The sequence below is a fragment of the Alligator mississippiensis genome, chromosome 1 (assembly GCF_030867095.1).
Source record: "Alligator mississippiensis isolate rAllMis1 chromosome 1, rAllMis1, whole genome shotgun sequence".
Taxonomy (NCBI): domain Eukaryota; kingdom Metazoa; phylum Chordata; order Crocodylia; family Alligatoridae; genus Alligator; species Alligator mississippiensis.
In genome coordinates, this window is record NC_081824.1 from 146,827,321 (window position 1) to 146,852,696 (window position 25,376).

General features: G+C 41.9%; 1 protein-coding gene across 5 annotated transcripts in view; it reads right to left on the minus strand.

Annotated features, from left to right (window-relative positions):
• Positions 1-25,376, minus strand: part of WDR27 (WD repeat domain 27) — a 261,844-nt gene that overhangs the window by 175,814 nt on the left and 60,654 nt on the right. For all 5 annotated transcript variants that reach the window (XR_009455736.1, XR_009455738.1, XM_059715159.1 and 2 more), the window contains exons 18-20: positions 10,905-11,026; positions 10,145-10,278; positions 985-1,082 (exon numbers count right to left, since the gene is read on the minus strand). Coding sequence is in view for 3 of the 5 variants with exons in the window: in XM_059715159.1 (XP_059571142.1) it covers positions 985-1,082; positions 10,145-10,278; positions 10,905-11,026 (354 nt within the window). In the remaining 2 variants the exon portion in view is untranslated. The remainder of the gene's footprint in view (positions 1-984; positions 1,083-10,144; positions 10,279-10,904; positions 11,027-25,376) is intronic.

The window sequence follows — 25,376 nt, forward strand, 5'->3', positions numbered from 1 at the left end:
CCTCCCAAGTACTGTTTTAAAAGCATTATCAGATTTAAGCTTACAATATACTAGTGAGGTACTAAAGTACTATTCTTGCTATTTTACAAATGGGAGAACTGAAGTCATTGTCAGAAATCAGATTATAACTCAAATATTCTTCAGTCTACATCTAAATTTAGTTCACAACTCTTTCAAAAATATTTAGTTAACTTTCCAAGCCAAGTATTATTTATCATTTGTTTTGAAGTCTATTATGGATTAGGGCTTTGTTATGCTAGATACTACATAAAAACATAATGTTAGTGGACAGTCCCTGACTCAGAGTTTACAGTCAAAATATATTAGTTTTATATGCTGAAGTCCAATTCCCATGACAAACTATAGTAGTACTACAGATGTAAGAAGATACTAGTTATAAAATCAACTACATTAACTCAAAAATGCCAGTGCTGTTGGTTAACTACAGACAATCAAAAAGCCTGAGGCTGAATTGATTCAATCTTCGCAGGTTAGTCTAAACTGTGTAGATTAAACTGATAAGCAAGTGAACAGACATTCACTTTTGATTCCAGAAATGCAGCCACATGCCTGCAGTGACCCAGGCCAGAAGCTTGGGCTAGGGGGTGCTAGAGCATGCCTCCCTGCTCAGTTGGAGCAGACAGCTTAGGCCAAGGCTAGCCCACCCACCGGGGGGGGTTGCACAGGAGGTGCAAACCATCTTGGGATGCTGGGGGGCTGTGAGTTAACTTGAATCTGGAGAGGAGCTGGAATAGAAGTTCAATAAACAGATCTAACCTGAATCAGTTTAGTCTGATACTACATGCATCCAGGTTTATCTTAAACTGGTTTCAATCATTTTGAAAGTAGTTTATGTGCCCTGAACTGCTGTTGTGTTACAGTTTGAACACTTTTCCAATCACTTATACCGATTTATGTGTAATTTCTGTCCCTAGCCATTCAGTCTAAAATACAACACAAAACTAATAATTAGGCCAAGGATACAAGAGTAGAAGTCATTTACTGCTGAAAGACTGGTAATCTCTACTGTAGAAGCCATGGGGAATTTCTGTACTAGATTGCAAACACTCTTCTGTTTGTATCTGCAGGACATATGAAGTAAATGTTACTAGATAGCAAAAACAAGATTCTCCATCTACATTAGTAATTCACCTGTGTGTTTGTTTCCCCATCTCCATGCTACTGACCTCCTTTGTAAATCAGTTTCAGACGTACTAATAAAAAGCTTTGATTTTATACATTTAATTAAAAATTGTAAGTTTAAAGTTAGGAAGAAATCCACAGAATTCTAGAATTGCAAGAAAAACTAACTTTATCTTTTATTTTTAGGACCTGGCCCTTTGAGTAGGAAGATATTTACCCCTTGAATATTTGTTCCAGATGATGAACAACAGGTGGTGGAAAATTAAAGTGAGGTATCATTTCTTCCTATAAATGGCAACCTGCCTGCTAATATATATATGTAAAGTTTTGTTTGTTTGTTTTTCTGCAGACAATGTATTGACTTAATGGTGGTAAAGATGATTAAAGGAGGGAAGCAAACAAGAAAACTTTTACACAAGCTAAGAGATCTTTTTGCACTTTGTAATGCATCACCATAAGTACCATGGGCCCCATCCTAAACACAGTGAAGTTAATTTAAACCTAAACGCAGTGAAGCTTTTGATGAGGCTACATCTGAGCAACATATAGAATTCAAGAGGGCACTTCAAAATGTCTGTAAATATAAAAGTACATAAAGAATACATGTATTGGGAATGGGACAGCCTTTTTCCTGCACCAGGTCTGATCTAAGGAATATAACTAGCATCTGTAGTAACTCCGTAATTGCTACAATGTGCTCATCACGTAGGTATTTCCAAAAATAAAATAATCTTGATGCAAGTATTATACAGCTTTATTCCCAATTGGTGTACATTGGCCAAATAATATAACAATATATGCTCTTCATAATTATAGCAAGAATTACTGCTTCCTTTCTATCAAGATGAACTGACGCTAACATTTTTTAAGCAAAAATATTATGTTATTATATTAATTAAGTTCAAAGCAGTCCTTTCCTTTTTCATGTCCTTGTGACGAGGTATTTAGCAGAATTCACAGATTAGCTGGAATCTGACAGGGCTATACCTTGACTGCTTCTGTTATGGCCTCAAACTTACAACCTCTGAGGTGCCAACCATGCACCTTAGTGCCCATGTCACCCGTCCAAAGCAGTAGCATTTCAAAGAAAAAAATGAATATCCAGTCTTTGCTGCCTCAACTGTTTACACTAATTAGTAACTGTGTATTTTCACAATTAGTGAAGAATTATAAAACTAATTCTACTGTTACAAAGAACTCAGACCATACCAGGTCAGAAAGGTGTATATTTGTGTGTGACCTTACATACATACACACACATGCGCGCACATATATGTGTGACCTTATATACATACACATATATACATATACACACAAATAGATATATATAAATATAGAGATATATAGAGATATACACACACACACCCATATACATATTATACATATACACATATACATACACACACACACCCATATACATATTATACATATACATACACACACACATACACACCCATGCACATGCATATATATAGTGAGCAGTATTTTGCTTGAATCTTGGCAGAATAAGTAGAGTACCTTATTACCAAGCCTTGACGTTTTTACATTACAAAGCACCTCGTTTGTATTCAGATTATTCACATAGCTCAAAAAAATTGGTTGGGGCTGCAAATGTAACTCATTATGTAACTGCGTATTTTATCACTGTGTGTATGCATGTGTGCGCGTCCACACACACATGCACATATATATTTTGTGACATTTTATATATATATGATGATTTTGTGACATTTTACTGAACAGAAAGCATCCACTGTAGGGATCAGGAAGAATCATGGAAAGATCTGAAAGGGAAGTATTTTAGGGGTTGACTGTAGGTGAAAATGAAGATCAGAAGAAATCAGAGATATGAGTGCGAAGATGTATTTCATAAAGCTGACTGTGAGTATAAACCAGGGGTGGTCAAAATGCAGCCCACAGGCTGGATGCAGCCTGCCAGGGCATTCTATCTGGCCTGCAGGGCCCCTAAAAAATTTAGAAAATGAATATTTATCTGCCCCTGGCTGCTTGTCGTGAGGCCCTTGATGGTCTGCCAAAACTCAGTAAGTGGCCCTCTGCCCAAAATAATTGCCTGCCCCTGGTATAAAGTATGCAAAGACACTTAGCATTTCCATACATATGGCACATCTACACATCACTGTACGACTACATTGCTAAGGCACTGTGCTTTAGTACTCCCTTAGCAGTAACCACCTGTACTGCACCATCCTTTTGGAAGTACTAAATCATGGTGCAGTACAGGTGGTTACTGCGCCATGCACACGGCACATGGGTAAATTTCACCACGCGACACCATAGCAGTGCACTGCACCTGGGGAGTGTACCGCTATGACAATGGCACTTGGGCAGAAAGAACCAGCAGCATACTTATAGGCTGGGGAACTCCCTTCTCAAAAGCACGGTGTCAGAAAGAGATCTTGGAGTCATTATCGATTCTAAAATGAACATGGGCCACCAATGTAAGGACACGGTGAGTAAAGCTAACTGCACCTTGTCATGTATACACAGATGCATCATGAGCAGGTCCAAGGAGATGATCCTCCCCCTCTATGTGACGCTGGGTCAGGCCACAGTTGGAGTACTGTGGCCAGTTCTGGGCGCCGCACTTCAGGAGGGATGTGGACAGCATCAAGAGGGTCCAGAGGAAGGCCACTCACATGATCCGGGAACAGCAGGGCAGACCCTATGAGGAGAAGCTATGGGACCTTAACCTGTTCAGCCTTCACAAGAGAAGGCTGAGGAGGCATCTGGTGGCTGTCTATAAACTCACTGGGGGGACAAGCAGGGTTTTGGAGAGACCGGTTCCCCTAGCACCCCCCGGGGTAACAAGGAATAACAGCCACAAATTGTTAGAGAGTAGGTTTAGACTAGACATCCAAAGGCACTACTTCACAGTCAGGGCGGCTAGGATCTGGAACCAACTTCCAAGGGAAGTGGTGATGGCTCCTACCCTGGGGGTCTTTAAGAGGAGGCTCGACATTTACCTGGCTGGGGTCATTTGAGCCCAGTTTTCTCTCCTGCCCAGGGCAGGGGGTTGGACTAGAAGATCTACAAGGTTCCTTCCGACTCTACAGCTATGAATCTATTACATGTACACGCACATGATTGTTACATCACCATAGCTCACCATGAAGCCATATAAAGTATCGCTACATTGCCATAGGGCGACGTGTAGATGCGCCCATACAGAATACATACAGTAGAGAGTATTCTAACAAAAGCTATTTGCAAGACAAAAGCTATATTTGTTATGTTTTAATTTAAAATATAATTGACCACATAATCAAAGCAAGAATTGTGTATAAGAAAAAAAAAGATATTTCTGTTTGCCCTTCTGAAATGAGCAAAAAAAAAAGTAAAAAAATAAATAAAACAAGACTAAGAACCTCACAACTGAGTTAGCTCTTAATTAAACATTTGCTAAAATGGTCCAAGTGACATAAAGAGGCCCTAGATGTCCTGACTGAAATGAATGGAGGACTCCCTTGGTGAAGGCGCTATGAGAAAATGCTGTCTTTCGAAGACCCTGCTGAAAGATCTGATGTAAGGTTTGTAGCAGAACTGGTAGCTGAGGATGGCAGAAAAGTATTAAGTAAAAACTCCAGTGTACTATACTTCAATCTGGTAGGCTGCCATAATTTTTAGGCAGTCCTGGGGACCCATCAATATTATGCCAGAATCTTTTCTATCCCCTGAAACAATGCAGAATTAGCTTCAAGTCATTTTAATGACATCCCCTATGCCAGGCAGCACCATATCCTGTCCCACTTAGAGGCACAATACAGAATCTCACCTCACACTTGAATATATCAGAAATCCAAAGCCCAAATGACAAATTTATTTTGGTATAATCAAGTCTTCCATTCTGTCTTTCACTAATGCGTATTTCTAATCTTTACATCACTGCTAACAGCCTAAACAACTTTTCTCTTTTAATACAAAAGCATTTTTCAAGTGATCCAGAAAAAATGCATAATACTTTGATAACAGAACTAAAGATTTACCAGCATGCTCAAAAGCAAAGACTTATAAAAATTTTAGACCAAAGATAAACATAACTGGTTTAAATTAATGTTAAAAGGGAAAATGGCTCCACACAACATGGAAGCCTAGGGGAAAGGCTGCAAACCATCATCATTATAAACTTAACAAGGTTTGAGAACACCAAATATTTTGTGGTATGCACTAGGAAAACTAATCTGAAAATGGCAATCTTATTACCGGGGGGGGGGGGGGGAGGGGGGGAAGGGAGGGTGTTTTGTTTTTATTTTTTTGTCAGGTAAAATATGAAAAATTAAGAAACTTGAAAGAGGAGGAGAAGTGTGAACCATCTTACTTTCAGCAAAACAAAGAATTCACTATAACTGCAAAATCATACTGTATTTTCTTGCACACAACATGCCCACAAATAAACACATACTCTGTATTTGGAAGGCAGAATGTAGGCAAAAAGATTTTTCCAGAGTCATGGTATAACTTTATGACAGAGTAAAACCTTCTGGAAACACAGGCTGCTTACAGATGAAAAAATAAACCCCAACAAAACTAAACAGCACTTTAAGTTCAGTGCGCCCCCGCACTAAGCACAGTGCATGCCCAGAAGATGCACTGTGTTAATTTGACCCAGCTCGCCCAATGTCTATATAGATTGGGCGCTTCAGCGGGGCTTTTTGGCACTTTTATCTAATAGCTGACTGAATCAGCTTTAGACAAAAGAGCCAAAAGCCCCACTGAAGCACCTAATTGCCAGGTCAGACTAATGCGTTTCCTCTTCCAGGAAAGTGTAAGGGGAAGGAGCGGGGGGAGGGGGGGTGTTCCCTATGTTTGTTAGCAGCCACAATGTCCAAGAAGTCTGGCATTAGGAACTTGCTGGCACAGCAGGTTGTCTCCTGCAATGCCACTTGTCCTAGAAGAAGCCTTTATGTCATATAAGGTTAAGTCCCAGACCTTTGCAAAGGCTAGCAGCAAGACTGTTACTTCCATATTGCAAGCTGTTCTGCAAATACAGTTTTGTTTCCACAACACAAGCCTCATCAAGATACTACCCATAGGTCATTTGTTGCTTTGGGCAGAAGTTACAGTGCTCTGCCAATTATTATCCCGGGCTCTCCCTGCACTGGCAAGTAGCACCAGTGTGATTTGGATCTGATCCCCAATTCCAAAATTGCTTTTACTGCCATGCACATGTGGTATGGCAGAAGGTGTGACTGTTGGGATCAGATCCCATCATACCATTAAATGAGCATGTGCCAGGGGTCATAGACATACATGAGATGGATAGCTTTAAACTAGTGGCACACAGCCTTTTGGCCCTGGGGGCCAAATGAGGGGCGCAGGGCAGGTCCACAGGTCAGATTGGAACCCACATGCCAGGATTGGGCCTCAGGGCCCTGCACCACCCCTGCCTGACCCCAAATGCTAGGATCAGGTTCCAGGGGCTCTGTGCTGCCCCTGCCCAATCCTGTGTAAAGGAATTGGGCCCCAGGGCCTAGCACCACCTCCACCCAGCCCCATGGGCCAGGATTAAGCATCACATGCCCAATCTAGTGCACATGGCCCATAGGGCTCCCATGGAGGCATCGGAAGGGCCTGTAGGCTGGATGCCACAGTGCCAGGGGCTAGATCTGGCCTACAAGCACCCCCGCTTTACATGAGGTGACTGAAGTACTGCTAGCAGAGCAGACAGTAAAATGGAACTCATTATGGACTGCAGAATCAACACAAGGTGTTGGGTAAATCAACTGAGCTTCATGCTGTCACAGTTTCATGCTATTGCATGTAAACATATTCTCTGTATCACTTACAGGCCAGCAAACTCCCAAACCTACCCCATTTGGTTCTCTGGATATTATTTTAATGCCAAAAGACCAAGCATGCAACTGAAGTTATTACAAAAAACCCACAAGTTATTCTGAGATCCAGTTATACCAAAGGTTTTTAAAAAAGGCTAATTTGGTTTGACATTTTCTTGTGGCTTTCCTCCAGGCCATTTCCCAGCATTTCTTAATTTTATGAACCACTGTGTAATTTCTTTTGTTTCTCATAGCTCTTTTACTCTTTGCTCTGAGTCAAGTTTGGAAAAATGCTTAAATGGAACAGATTCAACAAGACTCTTGATTGAACCAAAAGGAATGCTTTAATCCTTTAATTAGAAAAGCATGGTAGTACAGTCTGGTAAATAATAAATTATCTCTATATTTTAGAGGTAAAGGCAGTAACAGAGCAAACAACAACAACATTAGCATGTTTCTGTTCTATTGAGCTTTCCATGTTAGGGTCTCAAAGGGCTGAAAGCGCATTAATAAATTGTCACAGTATCACTGTGAAGTGATTAAATATGAGTTTCATTTTATAAAAGGGGAAACAAAGGCAGAGAAAATATTCTTTATAAATTTCACACAAGATACTTATTGAAATTCTAGTAATAGATTCCACGTCTCCTAAATTATAGATCTGTGCTTTATGTGAGGACCATTTTTTCTCCCAACAGCTTTCTCTAATCTCTTTGAGGTTACTGATTATTGAATTTTTTCTGCTCTTGTAAGCAGTAATGTATGTTGAGATGAGGAAGTTTTACCATTGCTGGATAATAATCTTGTGCTTTTCCTGCACTGACAAGGTGCCAAAGCTTTGCACATAGGGATGACAATCAACTGACTGTCAGCCCTGGCCAGACAGTCCCAAGTCAGTTCAAGACCCAAGGATGTCCAGGGACTGACTGTCAGCTGATTATTAACCCCAGTGTGAGACAGTCCTGGGTCCAGCTCATTCTGGGTAGTCAGGACAGATAACTGATTATCAGCCCCAGTCCAAACAGTCACGATTTTGAGATCTGGGACTGTCTGGGTGGGGGCCAACAATCAGCTGATTGTCAAAACCCTGCCCCTGGTAGCTCTGGCTAGGTTGCCAGGCATGGGAGATGGCTCCCACTGGGAGTTTCTGATCTCCTGTGCCCTGCAGTCAGCCAGAGCTATTTGGAGGCAGGGTTCAAAGTGTCCAGCGGGGGAATCCCTTTAGTTCCTGCACCACAGCTTTGATTATTGGTCCCAGCATTGTTCCAGAGCCCAGTACAGTCCAGGCCCCAGGACCTACAATCAGCTGATTATCAGCCCCAGCCACACATTAAATTAAGGTACCATACAAACCAGCTATAAAAATGTGTTAAATTACAGCATTTACAAGAGATGTGTATTATATTCCTTCTAAAGGGAGTGGCTTACTGTTAGTCTAACTATATACAAGAGAGTCATAGCAACCTCCAGAAAATGGGAGAGATTAAAGAGATTATCATTCTGGCCACAGCAAAAAACAATGGGAAGTAAGGAATCACAACAAAGAATTATAAAACTAAACAGATATCTATGCCTAGAAAATTAATTCCCCATGTTGAGCAACGTATAGTTCAAAGATAAACTAGGTGTGTGTTATGGTCCTGCTGACTTTAAAATCATAATCATAAAAAAACAGGTATCTAAAATATAAAGGAACTTCTATTTTTTAAAAATATTTTAAATCTGATTGGCATTTTCTTTTTTTTTTTTTGGCAGGGGGAGGGGTTGTTTGGGGTTTTTTTTAACTTGGTACTGTTCCCTTTAGTTTAAGGACCTGAATGTGTCCTTACTGTAGAATAAACAGTCCAGACTGTGGAATAAACTCCCTCCAGAGGTGGTGCAGTCTCCTACCCTGGAGGTTTTCAAGAGAAGACTAGACAGTCACCTCGCTGGGGTCACCTAACCCCAGTTGTCTTCCTGAATAGAGCATGGGGGGCTGGACCTGATGGTCTACAAGTCCCTTCCATCCCCTTACAATCTATGAATCTATGAAACATGCTTTGTTCATGCTGCACATTCTGGAAACATACCTATTCATTTAAAGGCTTCAATATGCACTTAATTCTCATTGAAATGATCAGATGGACTTAATCATATGCTTAACCTGTTTTTTTCCAAAAAGCACAATTGTCCATAGTTGAGGATCTGACCCTAAAATGTTTACATACATCATTTAATAGCATTATTAATACTGTAGTAATAGCAAGATACCCTTACAATTCTGCTCATTATTTTTTCCATTTCTCCCTCTCCTTAAATTTATCATATCAATATATTTTGAAACTGTAGGAAAAAAAATCCATAGGAAGTATTTGAAGCACAAAGATGACATTGAAAACTGAAATTTTAAAACTAGAAAGATATCCAAAATAATTGCTGTACACTAACAACAGCAAATAAAGAACAGAACTATGTAGCAAAGGGAAGCCAGAAGGATGTTTAGTTCCAACTCTGAGCTGAGAGAAGAATGTTTTACAGAAAGATTTTAAAAAAGAAGCAACTCAGTGGCTTGGAGGGACAGGCACATTCCCATATAAATGGGAACTCAGAAATGTAACAGGAAAGAATGACACAAAAGTCAAGGTATACTGGGAAATGGCTGAGAGGAGGCTTATAGTTAGAGAAGCAAGGTAAATGTGAGACTAGTAGGTGAGTGTAATGTAAGAGACCTATCACAGAACAGAGGAAATCCATAAAGAAGTTTCAAAACTTAAAAACAATATTGAATCGTATTTGACAACAGAAAGCCAGTGAAAGTAACAGAAGTGATACAGTTCCATTTGCCAGAGCAAGCAAGTAATCTGGCTACAGCATTTTGGACCCTCTGACATTCAGAAAAATATTGAAGCAGACCATAAAGAAAGGCATTCAATAGTACTGAAAAGCAATTATAGGATTAATACATATTTTAGCAGAGACAGAGTGAAAGTAAGGAGGCTACTAACAGTAATAGCAGCATTAGCCTTAGAAGCAAATCAAGAATGCACCATCAAAAACTTGTAGACATAATTCATGCTGAGACGCCAAAACAAAAATAAATGTAAAATAAACAACTACTATTTGTTCAAATAATAGTCCATTTCTCTCCATTAAGCTTGTTAAACTATTCCACAGATTGCCTAGTAATACAACTAACTTTCAGTGTTCCATTAAAGGAAATTTTTACCCACCGTTTTAGGTCATCCTTGCTTATGTCAAGGTAGCAGTTTACGAGATGAAATTCAGCTCCGCAACACAGCAATATAAACTTATCTATATAATAAAACTGTGCAAAGCGTACAGATCTCTGGAACATCTCCCTGCCCTGAAATTCAAAGTAAAGAAGAATGGATTCTAGGACACTTAAAATTTTTCTCCATGAAATTTCTAGTATTACGTTATAGTTTCCCCTATGGAACTACCACCTTGACCATAAGCCAACAAGTTAACCTTTGGAGTAAAGCCAGGACCTTTGTATACTCAATATCTATTCATCTCAAGGCCTATTTTTTGTTATTTAAAGTTCTTTGGCACTAAGGTTATTAACATCTGTATTTAATTAAGCCTAATATTATCTGGCTTCTCGTATTAAACTTTTAGTTGTTGAATTGGAAGAGGAACAGGATGAAGTCAAACGGGCTTTAGTCAATGAAAAAATAAAGCACTAATTATCATAGGTAATAAAGGCAAAACCTTTAGAAGCATTCATTAGTCCCACATGCCTCTGCTTTGGATGGCTAACTTAAAAGAGATAAGATGTGACTGACAAGATGTTGAGTACCCATAGTTCCCCACATTCATCAGTTGGAGATGCAACTACTTAGCAAGTCTAAAAACAAAAAAAACCTGACCTTACACTCCTACACTCACCTTACTGAGTTACTAAACTGGAAGTCTTAGATAAAGATAAAATGCACCACAATGTATTTAACAGACAGGAGATTTCATTACCAGAAGTAGAGCAGGTTCTGTATTGCAGACTGACCAGATCCTCACTGTTTTATCTTCAGATGCAGAAACTAACCACTTTTTGTTGTGACTCCAGCCAACAGAATTAATTGCACCATCATGACCTAATAAAACAATAGAAATGCCAGTCTTTTTCTTAGATTTTCAGGTAAAATCAGAATAACCATGCATTGTTCTTCAATAATTATACATCTTGTATAGAGAGAATTCAAATAGATTTAAATCCATCAAGTGTCAATCACTGTTGAATTTTCTCCCCTCAATCGAAAAAGTGATGAGAAAAAATTTCTAAACCCACAAGGTTAAAAAGGCACCAGAGAAGTATTGAGTGATTACACTGGATACATTTAAGCACACCTTCTTGTTGCCATTAACATAAGGGAGTTAACATGAAAATTATGTACAATATCATTGCATTTATTCTTGTATTTCCTATAACTCTCAGCTTTTACAGTGAGTGGCAAGGATTTCTTAGGGTGATATCTTCTATGGGACCAACTATATAGTTGGGAAAGTTAGATAAGTTTTCAAATGCAAGGCATTATTCTTCATCAGATCTCACAAAAAAATGTCTTGCTTTCAAAATCTTGTCTAATTACATAGTTGGTCCTAAAAAAATATCACCCTAAGAAATTGCTGCCTCTCACATCATTTCTTCAACCATCACAGCTACAACATCACTCTTACACTACTGTAACTTTTACTATGAAATTTTAAAACACCAAAAGTTAGCATTTGAGCATTTTTAAAGTTCCTAAAACATCAGTTTGACTCATTGAACACTTAAAAAAAAAACCTGAAACAAGCATCATAAATAATGAAAGATTTAAAAAACAGGTTCCTTCAAGCCTATATAAATTAGAAACAATGAAATACTTGAAAATCTTTATTGGTGAAGGAAAGATAAGATCAGATTCAGAAATTTATTAGGATCTGTTAAAAATCATAGTTCTTTACATGGCTTTGTACAGTTGGAAGAAAATATAGGATCCTGTGCATGGTAGTTACAAAGGTACATATTTTGTGTATGTGAAAGCAATCTAAAGCATGAGTTAGTCAGTCATGCAGTCTATGTTAGCCCAGGGCATATGGAGTTAAGACATTTCAATGCCATGGTGCAATAGGAAAAAAGGTAAGACTCTGCTCATAGTAACCGCATTGGTAGAGAGCCGTAAGGTGGCAAGGCATTCTGAGACAACAGTTTTAGCACGCGTTGTAGAATTATGGGGTCAGGAAAAGTCAAAAGCATTAAAAGTTTTTGTCACTTAATGGTGCAAGAGGGATAGGATTCAGTCTGTCCCTTCAGTCTTGCTTCTGGCCGGAAATCTTGGCCAACTATCTTTGTATTTGCAAAGGCCTGTAATGTGCTCAACACAGAAGTATCTTGACCATCAGGTGGAATTGGATATCATGGAAGCACCTCATCAGTTTCAAGTAGCAGTGGCTTGCAAGATGCTCTTGTTGCTTGGGTCCCAATGCTTTAAGTGCTCCAATGATGAGCACCTGCACCATCATGTTGTATCCCTTGTCCCTCTAAGATCAAGTATAGACAACAAAAAGTCCCAATGATTGACATGACCATTCCATTTGAGAACCACTAGCAGGCTTTTGACAAAGTCTGGAAGCAAACGCTGACCAAATACAGGCTGATACCCCAAGGGAAAAGGGCTACAATGGTCAAGAGACATATATGTTGAGCACATCAGGGGCCACCATCATTATGAAGACAGCTGCCTGAGACTACCGGTAAGAAGCAACACTCAGAGGACAAACTAACCCTCCCCCCAATCTCATATGCCATTAACCAACAAAGATGTTTAATGCCTTTGACTCTTCCCTTCCTCAGCAATTGCTAACTGCATGCTAAAACCATTGTCTCAAAATGTCCTGCCACCTATAGCTCTGTACCAATGCAGTTACCAGGCATGGGGTCTTACTTCTCCCCTTTTCCTACTATGGCATTGAAACTTTTTAATCCTCTATACCAGGGATTTTCAACCTTTTGGCGTCAGTGTTGAAACCCCCTGCTCTATACCACAGCCTAACATAGGCTACATGATTAACTGTATATTCTAGATTTCATTCACATACATCAATTGTGTCCATATAGCTACCATGACCAGGGTCCTATCTCTTCCAGCTGTACAAAGCCATGGAGAAGAACTATGATTTTTAATGTTCACTAATAAAAGTTTTAAATCTTTCCTTCACCAATGAAGATTTTGGAAAATCTTTATTGGTGAAGGCAAGATATGCTAAGCAAGTTCTAGCCTCAGGCAAGACTTGGTTGTTGTACCATTTGGTGATTTATCTATCAAACAAGTAAAGATTTCTTTCATATTTAAACTGTCACTGCAACTTTTTAAAGGCATATACTTTTTCCTAAGACATACTGTCTGTAGTTGGATTAAATGTGTTCCACGGGGTCAATATGCTTTTTACTCACTAGGTTTTCAAGTTTTAGTTCTTGATTTCAGTTCATTCATATACTGTCCTCTCTGACCATATAAATATGGGTGTCACTAAGCCTTATTAAGTAATTGTTTGTTTAGATTTATCTAATGTTTATCATTTTGTTTCAATATTTCACTGTGATGTATCCAAAAGGCAAAAATGCAACTTGGAAGCTTTAAATGTATGCATTTATTCAGGAGATTTATATGCTGCACTATCCAAAGAAGGGAATCTTCCAGTTAAGTCCATAAAGTCTGAAGAAAAATATGCTTCCCAAACTACGCCAACAACCTCAGAAACTCCACTGCACCCCAACCACTCATACTTCCCCACCTCTAGCCCAAGATAGTATCTCCCCTGTCCAGTCCTGTCCATGATTCCAAAGTTTCCAAACTTCCACTCACATATAGGTCCTGTGCAGACAGAAACACTCTTCTCCCTATACCCCATTGCAGACCCACTCCCACTTTCCTCCCCCTCCCCCCAAATCCTCCCAAGCCTGCACTCTCCTCCCCCAATATACAAACCACTCAAGGGGCTGAGACTGCTTTCTCAAACCCACAAATCTTTCCCCTCACCCCAATATACAAACCACTCAACTCAACAGACAACAGGAAGCAATGAAAGTCCCTCTGCCCTCAACTCTGTCATTGCCAAAGGACACCCTTGGGTATCACCATTTGAAAGTGCCCTAAGCAAACCACCAGCTCTGTAGGGAATACAGTCTGGCCTGGTTCCTATCCCTCTAGTTCAGATGGCCAAGACAGTGCATGAACTGGATCCCAGCCCAGGTTTGGTGCCATGGAACAGTGATGTAACTAAGGAGGGACAACTTGGGAGCTGGGAGGGAGAAAAGAAGCAGCTGCTCCTAGGAACCACATGTTCACATCACTGCAGAAGTCACTGCCTCTGCTTTGTCCCAGGCACGTCCCCACACTGCTACCACAAAATCCACAAAAGATCAGTAATTACAAAAGAACTGCCAAAGTAATTCACCTGAAGATGACCATAACCCTAAATCTAATTTGTGAAGTCACCAGAAAAAGCCCTGAATATAAAAAAAACTCCTGTAAACAAGCAATACTCCATCAAAGAAAAGAAAACTTGGGTAATCAATACATAATCTTTTTTATTGGATCTTAAAGCAAAATAGATTTTTCAAATGACAAAACTGAAAATAAAATATTTAAGAACTTTGAAGAAACAATGTTTAAAAAAAAAAGTTTTCAGTTGAAAAAACGTGTTGTTATAACCAAACTATATGAGTGACCCTCTTTGTTGCAACTTCTAAAAGACTAAGGTTAAGTGCAGGCATTCAAGAAGCCCATTGCAGAAGCACTCTAACTTTCAAGCTTTATCCTAAGTGCCCCTGTTTAGGTCGGGGGGAAGCAAAACACACATTACCCCTTGTTGGGGTGGAGGGGCATGGAGCCTGCCTGTGTGGCCTGAGCACAGCGGGTAGGGGGCGGGCTCTTGCATGCCTTCCAGTATGCCCCACAGGCTCCTTGGGCTACTGAAGACTCCCAAACAGAGCCAAATGCACCCACCTGGACCTGGTGCAGCAGCAGCTCATCATGGCATGTTCCCTCATGGCTACATGCCACCCACATGCCCACTCAGCATGCTCTGCACCTGCCGTGTGTGTGTGTGTGTGTGTGTGTGTGTGTGTGTGTGTCTGCCTGCATTTGTGCATGCACACACATGTCCTGGAGACACACACACACACACACACACACACACACACACACACACACACACAGAGGTAAACACACACACAGACCCCAGGCATCTTGGGCTCTAGGCCACCAACTTTCACATAGCTGATGAGGATGATGCCCACCTCTTGCACAAATCCCTGTTCCCCAGGGTGATGGAGAGTGGGGACTACACTCCCAGGGCATTTATAGACATGCTCTGGGAGCACTGAGGAGGAGGAGATGCTTTTAGACTGAGAGCCAGTCTAATTAAAGCACCCAGAGCGTCACATGTATCAGTGTCCCTGCACTGAAAAATGGCAGTGGGGGCACTTTAACTAAAGCTTGTTGAATGAGCTTTAGTTAAAGCACCCTTGCCACCATTTTGCAATGCAGGGTTGCTGATACGAGTAACATTAAAGTCTGCTGGAGTGTGGTAATTACCACACCTCAGCAGACTCAATTAATCAAGTCTGTTCTGACATGTTGTAATTACAGCATGTCAGAGCAGCCTCTCTGAACATGTATAGGCACCCCCAGGGTCGCAAATTTTGCCAACAGTAATATAATTGTCCCTCCAGTCCTTGTTGGAAACCCACCCTACCCCTCCTGTCCTGGCTCATAAGGTCCTAGGGGTGGCAATTGGACCACTGGAAGAAGTGCTTCAAGTATGGACTGGGCCTGGCACTGCAAGGACACATGGTGCAAGCATGTAAGAGAGGACAAGCCCCCCCAGTGTGTGTGGCCTTGGCCCCACACTGTAGCAGGCTATCCAGATCTGTGAAGCCCTGGCTGAGTGCCTCCTCACCCACATGGTCAATAGCCCTCCCCAGATAAGTGGAGATAAACATCTAGAGAGAAACATCTTTGAGTCACCATGCCCTGACACCAGGCCATAGGTCTCCTGCCTTGCGATCCTCTGGCCCTGCATCACAAGCACCACTACACACAACCCAGGCTGCCTAGGCACCAGTCCTCTTCCTCTCTCCTTTCCCAGTGCTCCCCCAGGAGCACACACAAGGGTATGGAGACATGAGGAAGAGACCTGCATCAGTTTAAAATGTTGCAGTTCAAAACTGTTCCTGTGTTAATAAAGAAAGCCTGTTGAACATTGCTAACAATTAACACAAAACAGCAAACACTTGGCAGCAACAGGGTTGGGGGGATTTGAGAACAAGGTGACAGAACACAGAAGGGAGTTTGGGGTCAGGAGGAATGCTGCAGGGCCTGAACTCAACAAACATGAAACTTTGGAGGGGAGGCACACCTGGCACCCTACTTTCAGGGGTCCAAAGTCAAGACCTGGGACTTCTCTGTGTAGGAGCTGGAAAGCTGTTATTCCAGGCCCAATGTCTCTCTGAGAATGCTTTGGGACAGGAGGCATTACTGCAGCAGGCGTTGAAGACTCCTGGCCCTGCTACGCAAGCCCCCCAGTCCCTTGGCCCCAGAGGCCATGTCTTCCCCTTCAAGGACTACAAACACACAGCCCTCACACCAATGCCTGGGGCTCATGTCAGGTAGCCAGCCTAAGTTGCAGGCTGCCTATCCCCACCAAGGCTGCCCCGCTACCCTGCAGTATGACCCAGGCCAGGAGTGGGGCCACAGGGAGCAGAAGAGCTCCTTCTGGGCCTCCCAGAGGAGAGGCTGACAAACTAGGGCCACCAGACTGCTGCCAGAAGCTGCCCCAGCTGACCAGGTGGACAGCACTCTGCCACCTATTTTGAGCACTACAAGGCAACTAGCAGAGCTCCCGATCCTGATTCTGCAACTCTCTCAGCTCCACTGCACCACAGCCTGTCCGTTTCCCCTGTACACTACTCTATTCATTCCCTATGTTGGTCTCACAGCCCCTGGCAACAGAAGTGTGCAGTGCATGGCTTTAGCTCAGAGGCTGTGACCCGGGCTTGTAAGTCTCCTCTTCATTTCACCAGCACCTCATACACATATCTGTCATTTGCACAACAGATATTCAGCCACCTGCCCTGGCTTCACCATGCCTGACACCATAAGCTGGCCTCCTGCACACAGATGCAAACCCTGCAGCCAAGAGGGAGGGCCTGCTTAGCTTCCAGGACTGGGGAGAGGGTTGGGGGGGTGGGGCAGGTCTGGGACCAGGATTGTTGGGTCTGGATTTAGGACCCAGATGCCTTGTTCCAGGGGGAGACCCAACAAAGCTCAGACTGACTACAACCTTTTCATTCAATAATAGGCAAAATTATTGATACACAGTGATAACAGAAAAGAAACAATATAAACAATTAAGCAATTCTATATATCTACCAATCCTAGGGCTGTCATCAGAATCAAGATACATCTGGCCAGGAAGCAGGCTTTACTCTGAAGGCTCTCTCTTAGGTGTCAGATGTCAGCATATAAGCAGCCTGAAGGTGGGATGCTAAGGCCCACCCCCTGCCAGTCGAGTGGATGAGATGGACTTGTGGTGTCCATGGTGCCCTCTGTCCATGGTGGCCTCAGGGGACAGGGACATGGAAAGGACCTCTCTCAGGGAGGAGGATGGGGAGGAAGACCCTTTGTTATTCTTAAATCTCTGCTTTTGTATTCTCCTTCCCTCCTGATGACTCTTCATCCATGGCTGTCACTGATTGGTCTCTCCGTCATTGTCATACTGTCCACATTCTGTTTCATAGCACATTCCAAGCCCATCACATGCATACCCCTCTGGAAACAGGAATTTCATGCCCCACTCTTTGGCCTTACAAGCTGGTGCCACCTTATCTCATGTTCCGGAACAGTGTGGTACATGCCCACACTTTCCCAGGCTGTGTGTGTATCCATTGGCCTTGTCTGTTACACACCCAGTCTGCTTGTGAAGGCCGAGAAAACTGTGTGTGAGACACCCAGGCTTTTAGAAATCAATTAACCTCTGCTGCCCATTCTGAACCATTCAAATGCATACATACACATACATACATACATACACACATACACCAATAAGCCAATTCCCAAAACGCAAACCTTTAAAAAACATTTTCAAACTATCAAGGATGGGCCCATGATCATGGGAACAGGGTTGAGGGCTGCCAAGGGGTTGATACAGAATGCACCATGAGAATTAGAAATTGGTGAGCGTCCACTGGGCCTCACCCATAGATCAAATTAGAGAGGAGGGGAGAAAGTGCTTTTGGGCTGCTTGCCAGATTGCCCAGGTGCACAACATGGGAATCACCTTGGCAACAAGAGCCAAGCAGCTGAGGTAACAGTTCCTATGTGGGAATCCTTCCATCAAAAGTGTCCCTTTCCAGGAGTGACAGGGAGGGAGGGAGGTCAGGGATTTATTTATTTTTGACAAGGGGAGAATTTTTTCTCATTCCTGTGGCATTTGTCAGACATAGCTGCATGGTATCTCCTGTCCCTGACGTGAGGGGTGCTCTCTAAAAAAAGCTGTTTACCCTTTTCCCTGCTGAGCTCAATAAACATTATTGATGCTTTTCTGTGACTGCCCTGGGTGGTAGGAGCTGTTTATGCACAAGTGCTTGGGGTATCTGTGCTTAGGTTCAAATTTCCCATACAGTGCAGCATGGCCCTAACAGAAATAGAAAGGATGTGTCATTTATGTGAATTTATGATCCCACTGAATGGGACATGATCCTTTAAGTGGCCAAGATAGCAGGTGGGGGACTGGTGCCTTAGCTGGGCTCCAGACTTCAGCAGGGGGGGTGGGGCAGGGGGAAAGCAGGTATTTCACCGTCCCCCTACACCCCAGCATTCCACCCCCTCTTTCCAGCCCCAACCCCTTGGCAGGCTTCTCAGCCATAATGGCCTAAGAGAGGGCTATAACCAGAGGGTGGCCTGTGGATGCTTCAGGTCCCCCCACTGCCCCTCCTTTCCCCCCCCCAACTTCCTGGGGGTTCCACATTTCCCCCAGGGCCTGGGTCCCCATCATGGTCACATGATGAAAATTTTACCATCATGAGTTGCATGGCATGTGTGTGCATGGCCTAATTCATCAGGAGAAGCGTTGAGAGAACTGGCTATAGTTCTTGCAAGTCATGCCAGCATAGTGCTCACTGTGCTGGTACTGGGGTGGCTGATATACACTCCATGTCTCTGGAAGGGGTGCACAGAGAGGACTTGGTCCAGAACAGCTCTGGCACCTGTGTGGGGAACAGTGTTGTGGGGCCTTCCCTCCACCTTCTCCTCCTCCAGTGGGGTCCCTGTGGGTGACTCTTCTGGAACACCCCCGGTTTTATGGGTGTGAGGGGTGACATCTGCCTTGTTCTTGGCAAGGATAAAGGACAGATACTTGTAGAACAGCAAGTTCTGCCCCCAGCTGACAGACTGTTTTCTAGCATCAAGCACTAATAATGCCTCCTCATCAGTGTGGTTTTGGCAAGGCACTGCTCCCAGTCTCTTGTGACTCCTCACCTGCATCTTCTAGGCAACGCACTTGAAGACTTCTCTGATTCAACGCTCTACCTGGAGCTGGTGCTGGATGTGTTTCTCACCCCAGATGGTGAAATGCCACTTGCATCCCTACGTTTCGCTGTTGGGGACGCATTAGCCGGGTTTGTCCATGGTCCACAGCGATGCCCATCAGGGAGCTGGTGTCCATGTGTGGGTGGAAGGCTAGAAAGGTGGATGGATGGAAGCAGTAGACATGCAAGGGTGTAGTTCCTGGTGCGTGGTTCTTGCTCTCACTTCAGAAGCTTGGGACTCCTGCTACCGCATCACCTGGACTCGGTTGCTCAGGTCACCTCTAGAATCTCAAATTGTCCAAAGGCTTTTAGCTGATCCCATGCGATTCTGGCAACACCACACACCCCATCCGAACTGTAAAATTCAAGGGTCCGCAGCCCAACATGGTACCTTAGGATCATGAGGTTTCTCTCAGCTCACCCTGGCTTGGAGGTTCAGTGCCCCCGCAACCACATCCTCCCACACACTGAACTACCTGGCTGATCATTTATTAGCTATCTGATTAGTGATCAAGAAGAGAGGGAGTCAATCTTCATTGAATGAAAATGAAAAAGGCTTTCCTCCAAAAAAACAAACAAAAAGGGGATTTCAAATATTTATGGCCCATCTTTACACCCTTATAAGATGATGGACTTTAGTGTAGTGAATTCTGTTAGTGGCATGTTATGAATTTCAACCCCAAATAGCACTTGGCACATTTTATTAGACTGCTTTTTTTCCGCTTTCACCTTTTCTTCATCCATCCTATAACTGGCACGGTATAAAATCCCTGTTTTGAGGAAATTTCAATATATATAGAGATGTCACAAGTGAGGAGGCATGAGGCACCACACTGGTAAGTGGTTGTTTTCCATTATTACAAATCTGTTTTGATATTTTAAAAGGAAATAAATACATCTAGATATATAGTTTATAAACCTGAACAAAGCAGAAAGTTGGGATGACTTGTGGTAGCAGATATGGTATAGAAATTTTAAAGGAAGAAGATTACAGAGAAAGTTTGACACAGAGATACGGAGAAATCATCTCCTCTCATTACTTTCCACTGTCTAGAGCTATAACCCTTCAAGAGGAGACATAAGAACTATTCTAGTTCTGGAACTAAAACCATATGCAAGGTTCAGATCCAAGATTCTAATGCAACCTCTCCCCTATGCTCCTAAATTGAAATTTCATATTTAAGGCTTTACCCCTTCTGTAGGTGAAAGTGGTTTTTTTTAAATGAACTAGGCAAATACAGAGAGTTTTTGGTTCAAAGTTGAGAACTAACCCAAGTCTCAGGGAAACACAAACTTGGTTTGAAGAAGATACTGTTTGCATCAGGACATTACAAAATACTTGTATATGTAAGCCTCCGATTGTTGCATCAGATGCATCTGAAATCATTTTGGAGAATGCAGGATGGCAAAGGTAAATGTTATGAATTGTAGGTACCAAAAGAAAGAAATGCAGTTTGCTGTTTGGTTATCCTTGCCCCCACCCCCTGCAAAAGCCTCCATATGGAGTAAGAAAGTGGAGTGCTATTAAAATATTTCAGACAAGATTTTACTTCCTAATTTACACCCATGCACATAACTAGCTCTTATTCTTATTTTCTTTACAGGTATATAGAGCTTCACCTGCTAAGCCTTAGTTGGCTTCATCTGTCCCTGAATGTTCTGTCTTTTGTCTCCTCCTTCCCCCAAACTTTAGAATTTTTTCATACTTCTAACTGCTCTTAATGTTTACCCAGCTCAGCCAATTTCTCTAATGCATTTCAAGAAAACAAAACAAGGGCAGGCTAGAGATGTACCTTATAGAGTAAACAATACAGTACAAAGACCCAATCCTGCTCCAGTTGAACTCAAGGGAAAATTACCCCGATTTCAGATTTAAACGATTTCAGATTTACATTTTTTAAAATTGCATGTGACAGAAAGATTTTCTGATAAATTTAAAAAAAAATCATAAAAAACCCCCACCCACCCAAAGATCACTGCACCATCCATTAGACCACTTCAGAAAACAAACACTTGGAAATCATTCAATTCCTTTTAAAACCTTCTAACAATTTCTTGGTAAACAATGGATTGTCCATGGCCATGGGACTGTGGCTCAACTCCCTGTCCTACAAACAGGCAATGCCTCCAATTGGCTGGTAATCTTAGGGCTCCTGCTAAACAGGCACTTAAAAAAGAACTGATGGACTACTGACACAGTACCCAGTACCTGGTGATCCTAAATCATCCTTTCTGGGGCATGAGCCAGCAAATGGGTCAACCTGACTGCCTCTACTCATTAGGGTTTCAGGAGAGCAACCCTGTTTATCTGGTGGCCTGCAAAATTCTGCACAAATTTTAGGAAATGTAGTGGGATCAGAAGGGAAAAAAATCAAACCACTGCTTATTTGGCAGGCAGCAGATTGGGAAGGCAAGGAAAGTTTCTTCTCCTCTCATTGAAGAATGTGAGGTTTTTCTAAGGGGAATATAATAGGCGCTGTGTCCCAAAGGGTATTTTTGTGGGGTTTTTTAGAGGGGGGGAGGGAAGAGAACACTATGTTAAGACCAGATCATTGGATATTACTATTCATATAGCCTGGAAAAGTGAAAACTGAATAATGGTAACTAATAAAACAATGTGGGAGCTTGACAAAAAAAGCTAGTTGACCTATATATGCATCTATGGGACTCCCAGCAGCATACTTCAAACTTTGTAACAGACTGTCTCAACCAGCTTTCTATCAAGTGCACATGGTTCCAAATCATTACTCAAGTGACCGGGATAATTAGAAATTGGCTTTAAAAAGTGAGAAGAGAGAAACATGGTCTGCTTCATTATAGGCCATTAACTACATCCAAGGTTTCTGGGACTTCGTATCGGTGAGCTGGACTCATGGGTTTCTGGTCCTGCATCCTGTATTGAGCACAGGCTGCGTAAGCGCTTCTCACTATCTACACTTTACACATGCACTCAATTTCCCCAGACAAGCCAGAAAGCAGTGATGCTACATATTATTATGTATAGGTGTGCTGATGTAGATTTTGGGCATGTTTAAATGCATGTGTGACTTCTATTAGGGAATTTGCCCATTGCCAGAAATCAGTGCAGATGAATCAGTTCTTAAGACAGGTTAACTGTGACTGAAGACAAAATACCAGCTGAAGCACATTCAGCACTTGCTCAACTGCACCCACAATGATATGCAATAAGAGAAATTCAGCAATAAGCAGTTCTCTTTGCATGGATGGATCTATGCTACCCAGAGGGAAGACACAGGCAGACCTGGGCACAGAGGCTTCACTCACTTTTATCAGTGGCAGTCCAAGGACAGTGCCAGCCCAGCACTCGGGCAGAGGAGATAAGTTCTGGCCTAGGCTAGACTACCGCCCCACAAGGAGGCTGGGGGAGGTAAGCAGGGTGCCACAATGCTCCATGGGATGTTGGTGGAATGTGACCTACCATGAGTCAGGATGAGATGTGGTACAGATATGCATTACAGTGCTCTAACCTACAGCGCTGAAGTGATACCACATCCATCCAGGGTTATGTTAAAGCAGGATCCACCATTTTTACAGAGCTCTACGTGCACTGACCGTTTGTTCAGTTACAGCTGTAGAGCACTTTCTGTGCACCTACTGTACAATAAGTGTAACTTCTGTACCTGGCCTCCATGTTTACATAACGACTATCTCTTTGTAGATTTTTTAAATAGCTGCAAACTAATTTGATGGTTATAGCTCCTGTCAACAGACTACAATTTATGGGAGAATCAAACTACTAAAATGAAAAAAATAAGTTAGCTACTCTAAATACAGTACTGCAAAGAACAAACATACTATACAGAAACAGATCAATCAATTTACTTATTTTCTGATTTATCACACTATTAACTGTGTACAAATTCAAATGAAAAAAAACTAGGTAGAAGCCAATCATTTTTTATCTCCTAGTTTTCCCACGAAACCTGATGATTTTCATTTAATATAAAATATTTCGAGTTCTTATGCTGCCCTCTTGTGCACATTTTTGTAGTTTACTTGGTCAGCAGTAGTTTGCATGACATATATTTATAAAGGTTTAAAATGACTCCCTAATGATACTGTACTGCTGCAGTATAAAAAAAATGTAACTTAGGTTTTTCCAACAGCAGAAATAAAAAATAGTTTATAATTATTGTATTTTGTCTATACACTTCTCAGGATAGGGGTTCCTATCATCTTAGACGGTACTATGCTTAAGTGCTACACAAATAATAAAATATAACAACACTATAATCGTGATTGAGAAGGCACTTCTATTATAAAACCCTATTTTCAGGAGCTAACCCTCATATGCAAAAAGATCATGTTCTTACAGGTGAAATTTCATAGCCACGACTTATCTCAAATTTGAAAAACAATACCTTTTATCTATATAAAAGTTTATAAATTCATTTAGATTACCTCTGTGCAAAAAGTAAAACTTACTTACCAGTACAATACAAGACCAGCTTTCCAAAATGGCAAGGAACGTGAGAAAGCTTAGGAAAATATGAGGCTTGGAAAATTGGAGAACCCATTCAGGAAGCTTAAACTTTTTGCACTCCAGGTCCCCCAATCCCAGAGCACAATGAAGAGGAGGCCAGCTGACTTGCAAAAGGCCAGCTGGCTTCAAAAGATTTTTCACTCAGGGTTCCCGAATCCTGGAGTACTTCAAATGAAACGATGGCAAGCTTTGTAGAATGACTGGCTTCCATGCTAGCTGTAACCCTTTGAAACCTAGGCAGCACTCTCTTCATTTCACAACAGGCATGGCACCTTGAAAACCAACTCTGAAGTGGAATGCAGTACAACCCTCAGGTGACAAACGAACCTTCATTTAAACCAAGAACTTCAGTTAACTGGAGTTTTGTAAAATGGGTTGGAATAGAACTGCTTTTATTTTAAAGCTCCTCTGTTATTATGCGCTATAAAAAGGTGCTTTTCAGTAACAAGTCAAAGTCCAGAAGCTTTCTCTGTAGTTGAATTATTTACTAGATGTTGCTTTTTTCATAAAAGCAAAATTGCAAGATTCAAAATTGCCATGATTTAGACCCATACGTCTTTGACACATTCAAAAATGAAGCTGTAAATATATTACTCTGGCGTGTCAAACAACAAACACAGTAATTACAAGCTATAAGAAAATCAATATAGGATTTTCTGAGATGTGTAGACAGAGCTTTATGAATGAAGAAAATCAAAAGATCTGGTGCTTACAATGCCAAATAAACTCTGCTATATTCACTTTATTTTATGTATTGATCTTATACTGTATTACTACCACAGTCTGTAGTTGCTCCAAGGGTGGATCTAGGCTAGTACTGCACTGTGGTTGCACTCCCCTTCTGCTGCTACTGTCCCTGGCTGTCCCAGGTACAGAGGGAGCCTCAGAGCAACTCCTGCCTCATTCCAGCTTTGGGCTGCAGCTCTGTGGGGTGCCAGGTGTAATGGGCAAACTGAGTTATGCTCATGCTCTTAGCATAACTTTAGGCCTTCCCAGAACTAAGCAATTAAATTGTACAGAGTGCCTTATAAGGCACTGGGAAAAGTGAGTGCTGTGATTGGTACGGTGGGCTAACCAGGTACAGTAGTTTCCCTAGAAGGAAAGAAAACCAAAAACAGAATAGGATTGGAGTATCTTATCTAAAAAGTTGAGGTAAGAAATTTAAGTATTGGACAGTTTGAGATGAGAAAGTTACAAAAGTAGTGGACAAACAAAGAGATTGTGTGCGTTTATGTTGCCACCCTGGGGAGACAGGAGCAATCTTGGACTTCTTCCTTTGAGTAACAAGGAATCCAGAAACTAACATCCCGCACACCCAGCAGAGGATCTGAGGCTGGTACCACTGAAGATCACTGTTGTAATGTCT